This window comes from Lissotriton vulgaris, chromosome 3_1, assembly GCF_964263255.1.
Source record: "Lissotriton vulgaris chromosome 3_1, aLisVul1.2, whole genome shotgun sequence".
Classification (NCBI taxonomy): Eukaryota; Metazoa; Chordata; class Amphibia; order Caudata; family Salamandridae; genus Lissotriton; species Lissotriton vulgaris.
In genome coordinates, this window is record NC_141689.1 from 1,258,326,230 (window position 1) to 1,258,349,174 (window position 22,945).

The following is a 22,945-nucleotide window of genomic DNA, read 5'->3' on the forward strand; positions in this document are numbered from 1 at the left end:
TATACTCAATACTCCAGAGTACAAACCTTTGTGTCGATATGCACCTTGTAAAAGAGTGGAATGTCATCACACACACGGAGGTTAGTCAATGGCTGATGTGGGCTGATCTACTGCTCAATGCTATAGCTGGAGGGAGGAAAATGCGAATGATAAAATGGTCAAATGGGAGAGGAAGGCTGGCTGAAAGCTCTTATTCGTAATGGATATATATATGGATATATATATATATATATATATATATATATATATATATATATATATATATATCCTACTGGCGGTCGCCAGTAGGTAGTTATAGTTAGGATTATTTTGTATAGGGAATTCGCAACATTCTATTGAGAATAACTTTGGCGCCGGTTGACGAATCTGCCTGAAATTTTCCTCAAATTTGCCTCGTGGCGCACCGCTCCTTCCCTGAAAGTTTGGGGGCGATTCGTCAAGCGGGGGCCAAGATAAAAGGGGGGTCCAAAAACGTGTTATCCCCATGTTAATTTCCATAGGGCGGTTGAACTCACTTTTAGCCCGAACGACTGAATGGTTTTCCACCAAACTTGGCAAAATTGTAGGGACTGGTAGCCCGATGTGCCTTTGCTATGTCTCAAGATATGTGCTCCAGTGGATTTTGAGTAATTTAGGTTAAAAAATATATATATATATCTATAAGCGCGCCCCGGTACGCACACCGGGGCGCGCACCAGGGCGCGCACCATCGCGCTACGCGAGTTTGCGAGCGGAAAGCTGATTGGCTCTCGAGTGTCTGTCAACATTCCAAACAGTCCGGAGCGGCCGCCATCTTGTGTCTCGGTTGGATCGAGACACAAGAGGTGGTAAAAACAAAGGGGGAAATGATCAAAACGGGGCAGGGTAGACCCCTCTGACCCCCAAGGTTTTTTCAATTTGCGCGGGGGGAGCACCTGGTACGCGCACCGGGGAGCGTACCGGGGAGCCTACCATGGGGAAAAATGAATGACAATGTTTTTTTAAAAATGTAGCATTTTTTTATAAATTGAAGGTAGTTCTAAAAAGAACTGTTTTTTTATTCTTTTTGTTGTTTTATATTTTTTTATTGTTTTTTGGAACATTTTGTACTTTTTTTGGCTTTTATGACAATTTTTTTTATTGTTTTTTGGTACATTTTGTACATTTTTTGGCTTTTATGAACAATTTTATATTTCTTTTGTTATTTTTATGGGGAAAAACAAAAAACAGGGAATTGTAAACGGCTCAACTGGAGCAAAAAAAAAACAGGAAAAAATTAAGGTTGATGAGGTCAATGCTTTGCTCACCATAGGTAATGGTTTTACCACAAAATATACAAACGATTTTGTGTTGTCCAAACTGTGTTTGTATGTTTGGGACCATCTCCCTTGCCTCTGGACCCGATGGAGTGGGTTGCTTACTTTGGGAGGTGCTGGGAGAAGATTGGGGAGGGTTCCTGGTCATTTCTCGGACCTCTGCCGCAGCATAATTGTTAGGGTGCCGGCGTTGCATGTGGCGAATCATGGTGTTGTTGCCAAAAGAGTATTTTTTGTTAGGGTTCCCCCTTGAAAGTTGAATGCCACAGATTGGACAATTCACCTTTGGCGCATTTACTTTCTTCTGGTCCTTTGGGAATGAAAAAAACTCACAGATAATGTGCTCCTTTGGCTTATATGGAGTAGTGTCTTCAGGCAGGAACCTCCTCCTCCGTGTTGTGGTGGTCCTTGTGGTGGTGGTGGTGGTGGTGGTGGTGGCTGAGATGCTCCTGCTGCTGCTGCTACTGAAGCCATTTTTCAGTCCAAAAAGGTACAGAGGTCTTTCAACAGGTCTTCTTCACTCAAAGTACAAAGTGAGAATGAGGAAAAAAGGTGGGGGCTTTCATCATTAGGAAAAAAAACTGTCCTGAACCAATGAAAAATGTTATTTTCAGGTCACATGACCAGGGCTTTCATCATTTGGAAACCAAAACTGTCCTGAACCAATAAAAAGTGTTATTTTTAGGTCACATGACCCGACGCGCTTACGCTAAGCGCCCCGGGGAGCGCCCAGGGGCGCGTAGCGTAAGCACGTCGGATGCTTACGTTGCGCGATCGTATGCGCTCGAGTGCTTCCGGGTGCGTTTACGCCGTGCGTATCACGCGGACGCGACTACGCGATACATCACAATGATGTTTTCGTTCGCGGCAAAAGCGCTAACGGGACGCTTACCGGTACGCGCCCTGGGGCGCGCCGCAAGACTGCGCTTACCGGTGCCATATATACCATATATACATATATATATATGGCAAACAAACTCCCAATTCCACCGCTTCAAAACGGCTCCAAATCAGGATGCGGACCACACGGCAAGTCAGTATCAAAGTGCTTTATTTTCCCTTTTATGTGTATATGTCTCAAATTCATAAAAGCAATTGCATTATCTTTACACAATGTAACCTTTAAAAATGACAAAATTTGCTTTGAAGGGACTTATAGTATGAAATTGGTAATGGGCAAGTGCCCACATTGGCTAAGATGTTTAAAAAAAAAAAAATTAAAATACATTTTTTTAAAACCATAGGTTCAACAAAATAATGGGCAAGTGCCCTAATTATCCACATTATTACATTATCACGATAGAGACATTATATTATACATAGTCTGTTGCTTAGCCCTATCCCTTAGGTAGCTGTACAAATGGAACAGTTGTTTCTCCTGATCTGTGTTATACAAAAAACCGTGTTTGTAAAAATTAAAATCGATTCTAACAGATAATAAGCATATTTAATCCATCGCACTACTTCATTTCACCTGACAATGTAAACTAATGCTTATATACATCCTTATGAATTCACCAAGCTTCCTGCATATGTCATTGTGTGAGTGCTGGAATGAAAGTGACTAGTGCAAATCAAAAATGTTATGATGATCATCTCACAAAATGAACTTGGGTATGAGTCATATTTATATTCCCCACATATGTGCAAACAGCAAATAACTGTAAACATTCCACCCAAAGACACCAGATAAAAACCAGTAAAACCAAACTAGTTAGTAAAACCAGCTAAATTCTAGTATAAATGAAGCTAAAAGTTCACATAAAATAATATCTACACACATAAAAGGAATAAAAAAAGGGGGAGGGAGCCATACAAAAGAATTTCCGGATCCAAAAGATATAATGTCCATCCATTGATCCCAATGAATGCAACTATGCAGACTGTGATTTGATGTATAAAGGTATAAATTTTATAAAAGAATCCGTTAAAAAAAATATTTTATTTATAAAAAGTTGTACAAATCTTCCCCTGTATTTAATCCATTGGGCATTTTGGTGTCAAATTGCATGATATAATGACTTTCCAGCCGTCTTAATTTTTTATCCCTGTTACCTCCTCTTAGTTCTTTGGGCACCGCATCTAGTACAAAATAAGTTAAATCTTTAAGATTATTCTTATGTACAAGTTTAAAATGGCGGGCCACAGGGTAGCTGGCGTCCGAATTGACAACAGCACGCAAGTGCTGTAAAATGCGTGTAGATACAGGTAACTTTGTACTGCCTATATATTTTAGTTTACACATGCATTCCAGAACGTAAACAGCAAACTCTGTTTTGCATGAAAATAAACCTCTCAATTGAAATAAATCAGTGGAAAATGCATCTTGAATTTCCCTTATATTAATTCCAAATGTGCACGCTCTACACGAGCTGCATTTATAGAACCCCTTTCTTTTGGTTAACCAATCACTCTTAGTTTTAATTTGAGTCTCAAGCATGGCCCTATCTAAAGCATCAAACGAGTGGTGTGGGTAGAATCAACTATCCTCATGTTTATGCGCTCAATTATCAATGAAACAGGTGAGTTTCTTCTCAGATTTTCATTTATTATTGATGATATTCAACCAATTACAAGTTCATTGGTGAGTCAAATTGTATCAATCTTGTTCTTATACGAGCATAATAATCTCCTTATGTCGCAATTATATCATTTTACTTGCATTTCTCATCCACCCAATGCATTTTGGGTCATTAAACACGACCCTTCGTCAGGGGTCTGTGGACAAGGGATAAGACAGGACCAAATTAGTTGCTGCCACAACTATAGTAAAATCAAAGATGATGGTTCAAAAAATCTGCTAGAGCAATTAACGAAAACAAACTAAAGGAGTTGACAGCAGAGTCAAGGTAACAAATGGGGAATCGGGGTAGTGATGAATGCGTTAAATCCGAAACTAACAGCGGTGAATGACATGCAAAAGATAAACACAAGAATGTGTTTTTGAAAACACCCAGTGCTGTCTACGCGTTACCTGTACATGTGTAAAAACCGGAACCCAAAGCGTCAGTGCCACAAACACTTACAGAAAATCGGCAGGCGCCGTAACCTCGAGCAAGTCGCGGTAAACCTCAGTAGGGAGCGGTGTGTGCAGCAAGCGTTTAAAAAGCGGTCATGTGATCGGAGAATGATCCAATCGGTGAACAGTAGAGTAAAATAGTGCGGAAATGAGATGGAATAGCCCAATCAGGAAAGGGTATAGAAAAACGGGTGCAACCAAAAAGCTCCAGTCATGTGATATGAGTGTGTAGGCATCATAATAGGAAATGGGTGACAACGAATGTACATACGAAACCACGTACAACTTAATGGAATACCGTACAAACAAAAAATAAACTAAGCCATATCACAATGTATTAGGACCAGAGTAGGTCCTGGACCAATGCTGGGAAACTACATGCCACATTAAAGGAAACATGAATGTTCCACACGATCGTTCATCCCAAAAGGATGTGTAGAATTACGTTTTTTAATCCAATAAAATTCCGCTCGCAGTCTTTGTTTCAATGGATCCCAGTCAGGGCGTTGTGGGATGGTCTCAAGAACCGTGAATTTTAATTGAGATATCTGATGTCTGGCTTCATTCCAATGGTTAGCTATGGATGATTTCATGTTCAACTGGCAGATATTGCTCTTATGTTCTGTAATGCGTATTTTTATTTTTCGTTCAGTTTGGCCAACGTAAACTTTCCCGCAAGGGCATTTGATAGCATAAATGCAGTTGGTGGTGTCGCAAGTGCTTGTATGATTGAGTTCAATGGGATAGCCTTTGGTTGGATGTGTGAAAGTTCTTCCTGACATTACGTTGTTGCAATGAATGCAATTAGAGCACTTAAGCATTCCTTTCCAGTTTACATTGTCTTTCTTGCGTGTTTTGAGGAGTTCTTTTAAATTCTTTGACCTCTGAAAAGCAAATGTGACCTTGTCACTGTATAAATCCTTGAGATCAGGTTCAGATTGGATTAAGTGCCAGTGTTTATTGATAATGCCCTTGATTTTGTTGGATTCAGTAGAGAATTTCAACACACACACTGTCTTGTTACTGTCAGTTTTTACTTGTGCTTGTAACAATGATTTCCTTTCCAATTTGTCTACTTTTGCCAAAGCTGTGGATATAATGTTTTCCGGATATCCTCTCTCTTGATATCTCATCGCTTGTTCATTTAGGGCAATCTGTAAATCTGTATCATGAGATGTAATGCGTTTCAACCTGATAAATTGCGACATGGGAAGATGTTTCTTCAGAGAATCTGGGTGAAAACTTTGAAAAAGCAGACTGGTATTTCTGTCAGTAGCTTTTTTGAACACTTTGGTGCTAATGATGTTGTTGTTTACCATCACTTGTACATCCAAAAATGAAATTGATTCTTTTTCAATAGTATGGGTAAATTTGATGCGTGCATTTTTGGTGTTGAGAGTACGAATATTCGACTCCAATTGTTCTTTCGGACCTTGCCAAATTAAAAAAATGTCATCAATGTAACATTTGAACATTGTCAGTCCATCCATCCAATCAGGATTGTGTAGAATATGATCAATTTCAAATTTCTGCATAAATATATTCGCATATGAGGGGGCCCCCCCAAATCCCATGGATGTGCCGTTGCATTGGTTAAAAAATTGTCCTTGCCATTCAAAATAACTGTGGTATGGATTTAAAGAAGAGAGATGCATAGTGCTTACTCACACTGCTGAGTTTCAACAGCCAGGACATGGATGAAGAGAGGCAGGTCTACACTGGGCCACAAAGATGCAGGTGGATTACATGTATGTACACACCTATCTGTAGTTAATTTGTGGAATGGTATGATAGATACAATGCTGACGTTCTTTATTAATTAAATATTGGACACAGGCACTGACTGAGCTGCCTTGATGGGTCCAAGCAAATTACTTGAATTTTAAAAAGTGGCCATTCTTCATCGCCAATTTTCTTGCCTGTTGTGGTTTGGATATTACGGAGCACAAGCATCATTGATCTAAGTGTAGCGGGGCAGAAAGTAAAAGAGAGATAAGAAATATTTAGAATACTCACCTATTGTTTCAGACACCCTGATTCACAGACTAATTACCCCTAACCTCCATAAAGTCCTTACACTGAGCTAAATATAAGGATATTCGAAAAAGATGTGCTTTATATCTTCCCTTCTTCGTCTCTGGCTCCTTATTTGGTTTAATTTCCACCTCCTGTCTTATGAAGAAGTCAAAAGAGCAGTTAAGACCTGCTACCTACATAGATGTTTGTTCAAAGAGCTGAACTTTCAGTAATATTGCAGCAATTGTCAAACTGTTTGTAGCACCCACTTGATGGCCAGTGTTGTCCCCTACCTTTCCACTGCCCTCTAATTGGAATGTAAATAATATGCTGTTACAAGAAAAAAGAACCGAAAGAAGGACTCTTTGAAAAAGTTCTTGAATAAGCAATATCCTCTTCTGAAGTGGAGCTTCCACGGTTTCTGGTGCTGGCTCCCATGCAATTTAACCTCACAAGCCATTTATCAGTAGTTAACAAAAGATGCTGGAGTGACAGATCAGGTCAACAAGAAAGTAAAGGTGTCCCTGAAAAAGAGCTAAATTGGTCAATAGTTGGCATCTATAGCAGGAATGTATCCAGTTTACTCAAGATTTATAGAAGCGGCTTCTTGAAATATCTCTAAGCAAAACTCTTTAGTAACCACATAAGTAACTGTTGACCGTGCCATGTCAATTTCAATTTGTCTAAGGCTTAACAAGTGCTGAAGATTGGTTTACTATAGATTCTGATCCAGGGTAAACCGTTATATGGTAATTAACATGAACAACGTCTTCTAATGTCTTATAAACCACAAACATGCTCACATGTACTGGGGCAGAAAAAAGGTCAAAGGAGTTGTACAGGAAGCATTTCAAAAGACCGAAAAATATCCCCTCTTCCAATTAAAGGTTACTAACAGTAGGAATCTTCCAGGACACATGAAAGTTCCTGTTCCATGTCCGAAGCTGGGAAGCAGTCCAGACGATACCCCCCTGTGCCACAAACATGGGCAACTCTCTCATTTGCCCAGTCCCTGCAGGCCAACGGGCAGATGTTTTGGGTTTCAAGATCATACAGGAATATGCCGCAGTTTCCGAATCAGTCATCACAAGACTCCAATCTGGGTCAAAATCATTGACCATAAGCATCTGAAAAAAAAGACTATTTTACAAGTGATCTTAAAACTGATTCAAAATAAGGTTGGGGGGAATTTGTTGGGTGAGCAAGGTCGAGGATCATGTGCAGGACTGTACTAGAGAATATGGGATAAGTAACTTAAAGACTCACTTTTTCAGTGAAAACGATCCATTTCAAGATGGACATGCTGTAACTTTCAGAATACCTCTCTTCTTTCCTCCTAAGCTCCTGAGACAGGCTGCGATAGTCAGGATGAACAACACTGTCTCAAAGGTGTACCGCAACACACATTCACTTATCGGCTCATAAGCACACATCAGGATAGCCTTTCAGATTTGCAGCAGGTTGGAAGAGAATCTTCTTACTCCAATCCACCTACATTGGAATGGAAGAATGCTAGGATAGACCAGCGTCATAGGATATTTCCTCCATTGGCCACAGTGACCTTTGCGATTGTCGGCAAGCGACGGGCAGCCCTTGACCGCATCAATTTTTCTGTTGCTGTGCTTTCTCTTCCCAGTGCCATAGAGAGGAGCACTGGGGAAGGGGGGGGGCTTGATTTTAGGACTTAAATCTAGCAGTCTATGCTTTGTGTGTATGTGAGGGCTGCAAGGGCATTCTGTAGCTCGTTTACAGTGGATATAATGTTCTCTGTGAGGATTGTCAGCTCCTAATTCACTTTAAAGATGCTATGAAGTTGTTTTGGAGAGCCTATTATTAGAATTGATGTGGAAGATGAGTCACACTTTTCATTATCAGTTATGATCTTTAGAAGGTTTACACGTTTTCTGGTTAAAACCACTGATTCTATAATATGGTCTACTGACTGGGCGAAGAAGCATTCAATTTATTAAAATCTTAGAATAACACTGTACAATGCACTAAGGCAAATTTTAAGTGGAAGGCCTGGGAAATAGAAGCAAAAAGCTGGAGTTTAGTTTTTCTGTTTGAAAAACTGTTTGTGTAACAGAAATTCACCCGAGTAGCTCATAAAATGTACTGAAAAAGTTTTGTTTAGAAATTTAAAAATAACATATGGCAACAATGTCAAAAAAGGAGCCACGGGAAAAATGTGTGATGTGATAGAAAAAACATGGGCTTTTGTGAATTAAGTTTTCCCTATAACTGCCACTTAGATGCCATTCAGAAGGAATTAAGTTAAGTATCATTCCTGACAACGGACATCCCCAAAATGCGCGTACGGTCTCTGCCAGACAAAAGAATCCCTGGATGAGTTTGAACCCACCGCGATTTTGGACTTGGAAAATGTATTTAAGAGGAAAAGGGTCCTGCCTTTTTAGGGACGAGCTGAGTGAACGTTTCCCACAATAAAGGACACTACTCACCAGTCTTTAACATCAATGTCAACTTCGAAGGAATTTTCTAAAGCAGGATCGATGTCAGGCGCATACAAAAACAAGGCCTGGCTCGTGACCAAATTAATCCCATTTAAGGGATATGGGAATGTCTTGGGTAGAGCATCTGGAAACAAAAATCTAAGTCTTGGGAAACAGGAAGCAGTTAAAATCAATTAAGTGGCAGTAGCTTTTTCTCCGCCGTAGACAAACCCTGTGTTTGCACCATTTGACTGGAAGGTGATTAGGAAAGCTATGAATAAATACTCTAAAGTATCCAAGGTCAATGGCACAATAAAATCCTCATATGATCCAAGCCTGGACACTGAGTCATGAAGGGATTCTAGGGTCAGGCCCAGACAGTTTGTCCAGTGAAGACGCTATGGTCTTCCCACTTGTGCAAGCCATTGCCAAGGCTCCCCCAGGTATCCTTTAACGAGGACATTGGCACTGAAATAGAATTAAAGAGGAAAAACCCTCAAGTAGCTGGATGGGTGGCCCTATTTCTGCAGAAAGATTATACATTTTCACAGGATTCTTCGGGATGGATTTTTTCGGGACATGGTGGTAGGATGATGCCCATTCTCCCACACTTCTTCCCAGGTGGAATGAGAATTGGTGGACAACGTGATGGCTCAACTACCATGCAAGAGACTGAACAGCGTCATTTTCCTTCATCTAAGCGGCTTTGTGAGCAATCTGATTTGTAAAACAAAAAATAAATGTAGGACAACAGAAAATTGGAAAGGAGGGAAGTCATCAATATGCACCCATTTGTTGGCTGGCCAACATACTGACACTTAATGAAAGAGGGACTACATCTCTTGCAAGCAAAGACCGGGGTCAGAGTAAGTATATATTCATCCCACTGCGACATATCCAAGTTTATAGAATCAGGAGACGGGGAGCAAAGCTAATGCTGACCAGACCTCTGTGGACGTCTCAAACAAAGTGTACTGGTCTACTGGAACTTTTAATAGCTGAGTTAATATATTTTTTTCAAATTGTGGTAGATATCCAAGTGTTACGTATGCCTCACTTTAGAGGGCATGTTGATTCCAAGGCTCACGAACTGAACCTTGGACTTTGAAAAGGGCTGCTGTTTTCAACGATGTCTTGTGCACCACAGCACAATAAAAAGTTATATGTCAAGGCTTGGTGCACTCTCTGGTGTATGAATCGGTATGTGCATATTATTGTGACTCTATTACACATTTCAGGAGACACGGTGAAGGAATTTTACTTTAAACTCGTTGACTTGATAGATTTGGGAGTACTCAATAGGCCTTACAAAAGCATAACGGGGACTCCATTTGTGTCACATGACAAAGATATCCACAGTAATACTCCAACGTCCAAATTCGATTTAGGATGTTAAGGCGAGTATTTTCTTGGCACCTGATGTCAGCAAAGTGATGGCTGATGCTGGTTTAACTTCCTATTAAAATGCGTGCACTCCTCGCTGACTTTTTCGTACTCATAATATCTTTATTAATATCTCCAAGGATCATGAAAGTACACATAAAACACAATAGAAACCAACAACGCATTCTTTGGAAAACCATGGAAATTTGTGTTTTGTAGTTACCCAGATCAGGTTTAAATGGAAGTGCAGCCTTTTAGGACAGAATACACATTTCACTACCTTATTACCGAAACTGTTATTTTAAACTAAATAAGCATTTATTACCATAGTTCTGCCTAGGCCTTAATTCTACAAAACCCTCTGGAAATTCTAATTATAAATATATGTATATAGCGCTTACCACCCCTGATGAAGCATTGAAGAATGTTTTCGGCGATTAGCCAAAATGAGTAGGCTAGTCCAATTTTTTTCTGTTTTATTTTTTTCGTGTGCATTAGTTGTGTTAAAATTGTACTCATGATTTCCTGTGAGTTTAGTAGAGTTTGGGGTAGGGATAGAACTATGGTAGTGGATTTGAAAAGGGAAACTACTGAGTTGTTCTGTAAGTAATGGTCGTGTTTGCTTTTTACTTGAGTGGCGTTGCTAAAAGGAAGGGTGAATGATTGAGAATGTTGTTTAGGAGTTCATAGTAGACAGGAGGTTTGGGATAATTACATTTTCTTTCAAGCATGTGCTAGTGCTAAGCTTAAGTGTTTCCAGGACATTGAGAGGAGACGCATTTGCGTTTTTTAGGTCGAGCCTTTACCATTCCGCAGGAATGGGAAATGGGGAGAATTCAAGTCGGCTATTTTCTCGTCAAACCAAAGGGCTTTCAGCCCGCGGTTTTCATGCAGTGCCCGTCAACATGCATGCGCATCGCATGCAAGCCCAGCCCAGTCCTCCCCTCATTCACGCCCACCCACCAGGCTCTCCCGCCCCCATCAGGCTTCTCTCCCAATCCGCATGCAAGCCCAGCCCAGTCCTCCCCTCATTCACGCCCACCCACCAGGCTCTCCCGCCCCCATCAGGCTTCTCTCCCAATCCGCATGCAAGCCCAGCCCAGTCCTCCCCTCATTCACGCCCACCCACCAGGCTCTCCCGCCCCATCAGGCTTCTCTCCCAATCCGCCTGCCTCCCCTCGCGCATTCACGCCTCCCACCAGGCTTTCCCGCCCCCATCCGGCGTTTCATTTTTTTTTTGTTTGTTTCTGGTGCACGTCGCGTTTCTCCTGTCCGAGTGCTCGTTTTGGCTTCCCAGGTTGTTTACTGATATATTTGTCTCAACAAATCCCCTCCATTTTAACGGAAAGGTCTGGAATAGTTGTATGTCTGAGATATGCGGCTTTCGAGGGGAGGTTTATTCATGAGTTCTACAGTGTCTGGATGTTCAGACAACAGTTTTGGTGTTTGTTTATCCTGAGAAACCGCAGTGTATGCTGGTAACTTTTATATAACCTGGAGTTCACAGAGCGTAAAACGCTTGCGAGGTCGACTCGTCTCGTGCCTTTTATCATTCAGGCCACGGCGCATAAAGTGGAACTTTTGATTCAATAAACAATAAAAATCGTGACTTTTCCGTAATACATTTTGAACTTCAAGCATGCGTAATTACCATGTAAATCCCGACATTCTAAGTTTTAAAAGATCTTTTTGAAAAATAAAACATTTATTTTGAGCTAAGCACTAGCTATCATCTGCACTGTAGTCTATAAATACAGTCAGCTTTTCTTATCTCCCAATGGCAGCGACCTCTCCAAGTATCTGTACTACACGGCACGTCTGGCTTCTAGGAGACTTTTCGCAAATTAGAAAGTTCAGCTCTGTATAGATGCGAGATAATTGTTTTATTTCTGCCATTTACTTTAACAGTTGCATATACAAGTGTAAGACTCTAACGCCACCTGGAGCCGAAGTCAGAAAGAGAGAACTTTCTTTTCCGCCTTCATCCTTTATGTAGTCACATATTTAAAGCGGCAGTTCTTCGAAAATGATGCACTTTCTTGCCACCAGCACATCAAAGGGCTTCGCCCAGCGTGCGCTCAGCGGCTTCTCCTCCCCTAATTAATCATGGCTGGCCGGCCGTGCTTTCAGTTTCCCGGCCGCTCTTAACGCTTGTTTTTTTGTCCGGGACCCCTGCTGTTTCCGCCCTCTGACCACCGTCTGACAGAAGCACAGTATTTCCAATATAAATGCTGTGGTGCTGGACAACAGTTTGTTGTAATTTATACCTGTCCCGCTTCTTTTCATTAGAATTTTTTTTATTTACAGTCTCCTTCAGCACGTCGCAGTTTGTTTTCCTTGCACCGCCCCTTCTTACAGTCCCTTTAACCATTTTGGTACGGCAGCGATGGAGTTGCTCTGCCCCAACTAGCATGTTTTTGTTAAGCCTCCAAATGTGCAGCACAAACACGGCGTACAAAGAGATTAACGTGTTGCCTGGAGCACATTTCGGGAAGAACATTAAATGAAAGTTCAAACCCACTTTATGGTACCGTAACTTGCTTTCACTTGTTTTCTTTGTTTCCAGTGCTATTTTAGAGCTTTGTGCAAACTACACTTGCGGTTTTCACTCACACGTACTACCAGTATTTTGCTAGTAATAACTTTGAGGGAATAGCATATTTTTGTTTTCTAAATAGCATGCACCCTCAACCCCTCACTCACCCTCACTCACCCTCACTCATCCTCACTCATCCTCACTCATCCTCACTCATCCTCACTCACCCTCACTCACCCTCACTCACCCTCACTCATCCTCACTCATCCTCACTCATCCTCACTCACCCTCAACCCCTCACCCTCACCCACCCTCAACCCCTCACCCTAACTCACACTCACTCCTCACTCATCCTCACTCACCCTCAAACACCTCACTCACCCTCAACTCCACAGTCACCCTCACACGCACTCACCCTCAACTCCTCACCCTCACACTCACACACTCACACCCCCTCACTCACACTCACACACACTCAATGACAATAACTCACACTCAGACTCACACACCCTCACGCTCACACACCCTCACCATCACACCCCATCACCCTCACACCCCCTCACTCACACTCACACTCAATGACAATACCTCACACTCACCCTCACTCACCCTCAACGCCTCCACCTCAACTCCTCACCCGCACTCACCCTCAACACCTCAATCACCCTCAACACCTCACCCTCAACACCTCACCATCAATCACCCTCAACACCTCACTCACCCTCAACTCCTCACTCACCCTCAACACCTCACTCACCCTCACTCTCACTCATCCTTACTCACCCTCAACACCTCACCCTCATCTACGCAACGCCACTCATCTACTAAAAGACACTCAACTACGCAACGCCACTCAACTACGCAATGCCACTCAACTATGCAACGCCACTCAACTATGCAACGCCACTCAACTATGCAACGCCACTCAACTACGCAACGCCACTCAACTACGCAACGACACTCACACATGCAACACCACTCACACATGCAACGCCACTAAACAACGCAACACCACTCAACTACGCAACGACACTCAACTACGCAACGACACTCAACTACGCAACGCCACTCACACATGCAACGCCACTCACACATGCAACACCACTCACACATGCAACGCCACTAAACAACGCAACACCACTCAACTACGCACACATGCAACGCCACTGCCACATGCAACGCCACTGCCACATGCAACGCCACTCACACAGGCAACGCCACTCACACAGGCAACGCCACTCACACAGGCAACACAAATCACACAGCCAACGCCTCACACACAGGCAACGCCACTCACACACGCAACGCCACTCACACACGCAACGCCACTCACACACGCAACGCCACTCACACACGCAACGCCACTCACACACGCAACGCCACTCACACACGCAACGCCACTCACACACGCAACGCCACTCACACACGCAACGCCACTCACACACGCAACGCCACTCACACACGCAACGCCACTCACACACGCAACGCCACTCACACACGCAACGCCACTCACACACGCAACGCCACTCACACACACAACGCCACTCACACACGAACAACACTCACGTTGCCAATTGATCGTGCAGTACGACAGGTGGAACTATTACAATGGCAAATAACAATGCCTTTCACTGTTATCATTTAGAATACATAAAGGGCTTTGTCATTTACACAACCAATAGCTCAAACTTTCCTACTGCGAGACCTATTGGCAACGCCAGTGCTTGTTTTAACAGGTAACAAATATGTGATTTCTCTGTCTAGCGATAGTGTTTCAATATTAAATTGTGTTCGGTTTTGAGGACAGGCTAGTATATTTGTGATGTACTTTAGTTGCTGTGTTGTGGGGGAAGAAGGGCTGCTTAGAATGTGCAGATGTAATTGTCCAGGCTGTCATTTCGTGCAAGTGCGAACAGACAGGGTTGCTTACGTGCAAACAAACTTCTGCATTGTACACAAGTAACCAACCCACTGGTGTCTACATGCAACAGTCACAAACTTGTTTAGGTAACCAAAGATCATGCTGGTGCAAACTCCCAATCTTGCTCTTGAGCAGAAGTCACCGCAGTGTACAAAGACCACATACCCCAAATGAGACTGTACAAAACCTTGAATTCAGTGAGCAGGGAAGATTCTTAACCGGTCAGGTTATGCTGACCGGGTATTATTTAAAGTCATCATGATGCCCACAAACATTCTTATAAATATAAATAGAATGTAACAAACAATGGTAAAGCCAATATGGCTTATCCTTTAGGATATATATTGCTTTAAGCAACTTTTTTTTTTTTTTTTTAGAGTTGCTGTACAACATCCCAGTTTTTGTGCCGCATGGCTAAACAGTACGAAACAAAAGTGCTATGGCATATCCACCCGCCTACAAAATGACGCAATACATTTTTCCTTACCAGTCCGTGATGGAAAGGTAAATACAAAAAATTAAATAGTTGTGCTGCATGCTATTTCAACAATGAAACAATTAGGGACATTTGAAAGAAATAAGCAGGAATATAAAAAAAAACGCCAAACTGCAGCGAAACAAGCATACCTTGTAAAACAATCCAAAAGTTGAATCGATGGATGCGTCAAAAATGTGAGCATATGAGAGGGCGCAGTCTTTGTATCCCCACAACAATTCGTGGACTGTGCGTGTCAGAAACATTCCTTCTCCGCAGGTTATGAGCATTAACGCCGCCGCTGTCCTGTTCCAGCCAGAGTTTTCAGTCCGCTCCATCAAAGTCTAGAAGAAGAGAAGCCGATATGAAGAAGCACAAGTCCAAGAAGGCAGTCACCATCATCAGAAGTATAGCATACATACAACATCAAGGAAAATAAGCTGAATGACCACTGCGGCCGTTTAATCACTGCATAAACGGCATGACTATTAATGCAAGGAAGAGCGTGCAGAAATGCATATTGCAATACAATGTATTTGCTACTTACATTTGAATAGCACACAATCTGACAACAGTGCGGCGGTTGCAGCACTTATGGGTTCTCTGGATCCCATGCCTACAGGCTACATTCCAACATTTCCGTTTCACAGCGGAGTCTGAACCTTTCCTGTGAGAGCACGTTTGGGGTGTTTGTACGGGTACTCGGAAGTTAATTATTTGTATTCAGTTTCATCGCAGGATTTATCTCTAGAATGAACATCTGAAGTCAGGCGGGATGTATTTGAAGGGAATTTGAAACCATTCCATAGTAGGTCTGCAGGTGTATGCTACTCTGTCACAGAAGTGGGATTTGAGGGGCAGCCGAAACCGACAAGACAAAATATCGATAAATAGTCAAAGTAAAATATATCGATAATATGTAGAAAAAAGGTTTAAAAAAAAAATTATTAATAGTAATATAAATTGTAGTTAATGTTTAGGAGCGGGAAGTTGGGTTAATAGGGGATAAGGGTGGGGAGTAATTTAATAATAATTAATTAATTATTATATGTTTGTAAATATTTTTTATTAATAATTAATTGGTAATTAATTAATATTAATTAGTTAATTAATTAATATAATTTTGTGCATATCTTTAATTAGTAATTAATTGGTAATTAAATAATATTAGTTAATTACATTAATTAGAGTAATTTATTTATATATATAATTTTTAGTTATTGTTAATTAATTAATTGGGAAAACATATTATTAATTATTAAATTAAATTAATTACAGCTAATGTGCTAATATATTTACTTTATTGTTATTTTTAATTAATAATTAATTGGTAATTAAATAATATTAATTAATTTTGGGTAAAGGGGTATTTTCAGGGTTCAGGGTCAGTTTTGGTTTTTTGGGTACAGGGGTATTTTTAGGGTTCAGGGTCAGTTTTCAGTTCTTGGGTAAAGGGGTATTTTTAGGGTTCAGGGTCAGTTTTCAGTTTTTGGGTAAAGGGGTATTTTTAGGGTTCAGGGTCAGTTTTCAGTTTTTGTGTAAAGGGGTATTTTTAGGGTTCAGGGTCAGTTTTCAGTTTTTGGGTAAAGGGGTATTTTTAGGATTCAGGGTCAGTTTTCAGTTTTTGGGTAAAGGGGTATTTTTAGGGTTCAGGGTCAGTTTTCAGTTTTTGGGTAAAGGGGTATTTTTTGGGTTCAGGGTCAGTTTTCAGTTCTTGGGTAAAGGGGTATTTTTTGGGTTCAGGGTCAGTTTTCAGTTTTTGGGTAAAGGGGTATTTTTAGGGTTCAGGGTCAGTTTTGGGTTTTTGGGTAAAGGGGTATTTTTAGGGTTCGGGGTCAGTTTTCAGTTATTGGGTAAAGGGGTATTTTTTGGGTTCAGGGTGAGTTTTCCCTACTGTTGCACCCACTGGAGTGGGAATAGTAATTTTAACCCCTACGCTATCCAACGCTTTCCCTACTGTTGCACCCACTGGAGTTGGAATAGTAATTTTAACCCCTACGCTATCCAACGCTTTCCCTACTGTTGCACCCACTGGAGTGGGAATAGTAATTTTAACCTCTACGCTATCCAACGCTTTCCCTACTGTTGCACCCACTGGAGTTGGAATAGTAATTTTAACCCCTACGCTATCCAATGCTTTCCCTACGCTTGCACTCTTTGGAGTGGGAATAGTATTTTTTACACTTCTGGTATCGTACGGTAATATAATAGTATCTTATTTAATTATAGTATGTTACTATATATATATGTTTTAACAAATAAGATTGTAAAAAATTATTTTTATTATTTTCATTTATTATTTAATTATTATAAGTTAATTTAACTATTTTTAAGTATATTTTAGTAATTAAATTTGAATATCAATTTAATTTAACACTGTTTTTAATAAAGTCAATATTTTTTACAACTATATTATTGTAAACGATATTTTGTCCACGATATTTTTGCAAGTCGATATTTTGTCCCTCGATATTATTTCAGTGATCCGTCAGCAGTATCAATGGGGTAGAGGAAGTATGAGAGGATGCCCAGAGAATTCAGGAAATAAGGGAGTAATAGGACCTCGCCCACAGTTTGAGGCAGTTGAACACGGACCACATTATTCTAATACCTATGATAGACAAAATCAATATCAAATGTCTGATTATTTGGAAGATGGTCTTGGGGATTCTGATTATGCATAGGAATGCCTAGGATGGGGCAAGGAACCGGTTGAGGTCCAATTAGATCAGAAAGATCCTTATGTTGATGCAAATGTCTTGGGCCCTCCTGATCGGTTTCTGGTTGATACAGGAGCTACTCGTAGTGCTCTCTCTAAAAAATTGGTTCCTAGGGCTCCCTTATCTGGCACAATGATAACATTGATAGGATTCAATGGGACACCTACATCTAGACCACTGTCACAGACACTGCAGCATGTCCATTTTTGCTTTCCTCTAACATGCCGGATAACATTGTGGGTATCGATATGTTCAAATATTTTCGCGCTACAATAGATTGTTCCCCAGAAGGTGTGTGTATTATCTTAAATGGTAACTATTCAATGTTTGAGAGGTCTTGTCTCATTAAAGAGGATATTGTTCTGACGTCATTACCTCTTACTTTATGGGCTACATCAGATATCGATGTGGGACAAATGGTTATTTCCCAGGTGTATATTCAAGAGAAGGAATGTGCTTCATTGCCTCAATTGCCTTAATATAAAATATCTCGGCAAGGCGAAGAAGCATTGACTCACATTGTTTAGGATTTGATCAAGGTGGAGGTGTGGAAGTAGTTCCTTATAACATTTGTAACAGCCCTATCCTTCCTATTTTGAAAAGAGACACCGATATTACAATTTATAGATTCATTATTGATTTACGAGAGGTTAACAAAATTGTGGTGCCCCAATACCAGGTAGTCACTGACATTATGACACTTCTTACTATAGTTCCCCCTATTTCCACTACATTTAGTGTAATAGATTTGAAGAATTCTTTTTTTCAATACCTATTCACCCTGACAGCAGTTATTTGTTCCGCTTCACTTTGAATAATAGATCATAAAGATTCTGTAGAGCTCCACAAGGGTATACAGAGTGTCCTAGCATTTATAGTCCGGCATTAAAAAGGCAGCTTGATTCTTTTCCTATGCCGAAAGGGGTGGCTCTTATTCAATATGTTGACGGAATCTTGGTGGCTGCCGATACCGCTGAACAGTTTAAAGAGGGAGCATAGTCATTATTAGCATTCATTGCCTCTCATCATCACTAAGTCTCTCAGAAGAAATTGCAATGTTGTAGACAGCAGGTTACCTATTTAGGTCACCTCCGGTCTAAGAAAGGACGTGCACTCACACCAGACCGCATTCAGACCATTTTAGATACTCCTGTGCCCCGTATTCAGAAGGATGTTCGTGCATTGATTGGCCTTCCTTCTTTCTGTAGGCAGAGGATCCCTAGCTTCTCATACATTATTAAACCCTTGTTGGCCCGTTTAACTAAAGACACTCCGATGCCTCTCCCATGGACTACTGAATGCCAGAATGCCTTCCAACAGCTACGTCAAGCTCTTTGTTCGGCACCAATATTAGGAACTCCACGAAGACTTTCACACTCTATGTACATAAGAGGGAAGGTTGTGCCCTTTCGGTTTTAACACACACACACACACACAGTGATAAAAAAACGTCCTCGTGGAATCAGCCCGACTGTCTGAGGACTTACTGTTTGATCCAGCTCCCGTTTCCTGCTACAGGAGTAGCGTATCACACCTTCAGAAGCCCGCAGCGCGACTGGGAGAAGGGGGCCGCAGAGGAGGACGAGGCGTCGGCCCCAGGACTGCGAGGACCAGCATTCACCATCTCCAGCTGGTCCTCTTCCTGTGAGAGCCGCGCCCCCTTCCAGTGCCCCGCCCCCAGCGAAGCGCAATAACTTCTCGCGGCACCCGCAGCGCGGGTGCCACTCGTGGAATCAGCCCGACTGTCTGAGGACTTACTGTTTGATCCAGCTCCCGTTTCCTGCTACAGGAGTAGCGTATCACACCTTCAGAAGCCCGCAGCGCGACTGGGAGAAGGGGGCCGCAGAGGAGGACGAGGCGCCGGCCCCAGGACTGCGAGGACCAGCATTCACCATCTCCAGCTGGTCCTCTTCCTGTGAGAGCCGCGCCCCCTTCCAGTGCCCCGCCCCCAGCGAAGCGCAATAACTTCTCGCGGCACCCGCAGCGCGGGTGCCACTCGTGGAATCAGCCCGACTGTCTGAGGACTTACTGTTTGATCCAGCTCCCGTTTCCTGCTACAGGAGTAGCGTATCACACCTTCAGAAGCCCGCAGCGCGACTGGGAGAAGGGGGCCGCAGAGGAGGACGAGGCGTCGGCCCCAGGACTGCGAGGACCAGCATTCACCATCTCCAGCTGGTCCTCTTCCTGTGAGAGCCGCGCCCCCTTCCAGTGCCCCGCCCCCAGCGAAGCGCAATAACTTCTCGCGGCACCCGCAGCGCGGGTGCCACTCGTGGAATCAGCCCGACTGTCTGAGGACTTACTGTTTGATCCAGCTCCCGTTTCCTGCTACAGGAGTAGCGTATCACACCTTCAGAAGCCCGCAGCGCGACTGGGAGAAGGGGGCCGCAGAGGAGGACGAGGCGCCGGCCCCAGGACTGCGAGGACCAGCATTCACCATCTCCAGCTGGTCCTCTTCCTGTGAGAGCCGCGCCCCCTTCCAGTGCCCCGCCCCCAGCGAAGCGCAATAACTTCTCGCGGCACCCGCTGCGCGGGACGCGCGCGGGACGCAGCCCGGGGCGAAGCCCGGGCCAAGGGCGGGCCCGTTGTTGCCCGTTAGTGCCCGATAGAGACCGGACCGGGCCGTCTCTCTTACATCAACGAACCGGCAATAAACAACATGCCGCCAAAAACCAGAAGCACCTCCAAACCCAAACCGAAATCCAAACACGCGCAGGAGGTAGCTCAGGTAACAGGCCCCATCGACCTATTCATATCGCGGGTACATGAAACAATAGACCAAAGCATAGCCTTGATGGAAAAGAGAGTCTCTATGGACCTCATGAGCGCAAAAGCCAAGCGCTCATCTCTCGGCGCCATAGCGAACGCTGCATCCCCAATTAATCCAACCTCCCAAAACAGTTCACTTCTAGTGCTCCTTCCAACCACTGAACTTAACACCGTACCATCAGTAGTAGATCTGTCAGTTACGCACTCTGAATCGGATCCCTCATTGTCATCAGATGACTTGGAAGCAACCCCAGAGCTAGTTGGTTGTCACACGCAAGAAGGCACCCAAATTTCCAACACTCTATCCCAATATGGTGAGAAAGAAAAGGAAACATCGGAAACCCGACTTTCATTCAGAGGTGAAACACAAAGTGCACCAACGACCAATCCAAATTCTCCATGCTCTAACAGCATATTGCACATTCCCGACTGCACCCTCCCGCACAAGCCAATATCCAGCAACAGCAACGCAGCCGAGCAATGCAAGACCTGCAGAATTACGTCACAAGTGCTAACCACTACAAAAGACTTACTTTACCAATACCTTAAACCTATCCAGTTGAGCGTAAGAAATCTCGAGGCCCAACTAACAATAATATCAGCTACTCTTTTAGATACAAACACCAGGATAGACGTAAAGGGCCAGCGAAATACCATACACCCACCAAAAAAGCAAACCCAAAAACATACTCAGAAACCAGCAAATCCTACAAATGCAACAGCTATAATACAAAAGAACCCCAATTCACTGTCTGTTATACCCAAACCAACAGAATATACATCTCACCCCCAGCAAGACAAACCACCGCAACAGAAGACAACACAAAAAGTGCAGCAGGCAGATAATAAAGGGAAGGCCACGGTACGAACCCCATGTCCAGCACAAGCCTCAGACCCTAGTAGGGTCCCCCAGGAGAATCCTGATTCCCAGCCCATGAACTCCCCACCCCCTCAAAAAACACTCAAGAACGTAACGGAAACAGCCCAGAAAAAATACCCAGCAGTGAGACGCCCTGCCCATTTGCCCCCCGAAGCTACTCCATATACAATAGTTCTAACAGGAGTACCCGAGTTAGTAGATGACACCCCAGAAACTGCTTGGTCACTTAAAAACAAGGCCATGCAGTGGCTTAGCATAAATAGACCTCTTGAATCCCATCTATCAGGAGGAATTACGTCAGCACGTAGGGTAGCCTGGATAGGCAAAACCAGGAAAACAACACGCGGTGACTGCATTATAGTAACTTGCAAAGATCCCGCAACGGTTGACTATATATGTGCCTGGCCACAACTCGAGAAAAAAGGGGGAATAGACACTCGTCACCTCTCCTTCTTTTATCCCCCAATGAAACATCAACACAACCCCCCACCATGGGAATGGCATCATCATCACAAAGGCCCACGGAACCAGGACCCATGGCGTCAAACACCATGGACCCGGAGGGATTTCCCACCCGAATACCTTGATAGGGGGGGGTCAAGAGAAAGGTATGTCGATAGCCAAATTCCATACTGGCAGGACAGATCTTACCCAACATATGAGGGGTGGCAGGGTTTTCCGACCCAAAACCGTTACGAGTGTCTCGACATGGTCGATTGACCATCCACCATTAACCTTAAACAACCCAAAGCTGCCTCCTCACATCCAGCCGACGTCTTACAATCGTTAGTTCCTGACACATACCAGATAACTCCTTTCAAACAGTCTGAAGTATCAGAGACCCGAATGATCCAACATAACAATCTGCCTATCTTTCCGGCTCCAATGAATCTGGCCGCGAACAATGGATCACTCACAGTACAAACCCCAACCACTGAAATCTCGAACAACAGTAAAACAGCACGTGTAACCTCGACAGTCAACAAGGCCACGACCATAGGCATAGTTTTCTGGAACGTTGCAGGCCTGACCGGAAAAATAACATGCCCTCAATGGTTGGAAATCGCACGAAGCCACCAAATCTTGTGCTTACAAGAGACTTGGCTCCTATCCCCCCTCCATCTAGCGGGATACAAAACCTTCTTTATCCAAGCAACGCCAAGCACAATGGGGAGACCAAAAGGCGGCCTCTTGATTTATATTTCCAACACCTTAGCAGTTAAGGTAAAAACCACGAAAGAAACACCAACCTTTCAAGTCATTCAGATCACGCACCATAACACTGCATCAAAGAACGTTCACATACTCATAAATTATTACAACAACATAGGCACACAGGATTGTTGTACAAACTTGGACGAAATGGCAGCCCACATATCAACACTCCAAAACTCGAATTTGAGCGAGTCAATAAAATATATTTGGGGTGGTGACTTTAACCATCATATATGTCCAAATCACAAAAACGGGACCTGTGGCCT

General features: G+C 43.0%; 1 protein-coding gene across 1 annotated transcript in view; it reads right to left on the reverse strand.

Annotated features, from left to right (window-relative positions):
• SCARB2 (scavenger receptor class B member 2) overlaps positions 1–22,945 on the reverse strand; it is a 567,669-nt gene that overhangs the window by 302,591 nt on the left and 242,133 nt on the right. The window contains exon 4 of the mRNA XM_086961781.1: positions 15,251–15,442. Within this exon, the coding sequence (XP_086817907.1) occupies positions 15,251–15,442 (192 nt within the window). The remainder of the gene's footprint in view (positions 1–15,250; positions 15,443–22,945) is intronic.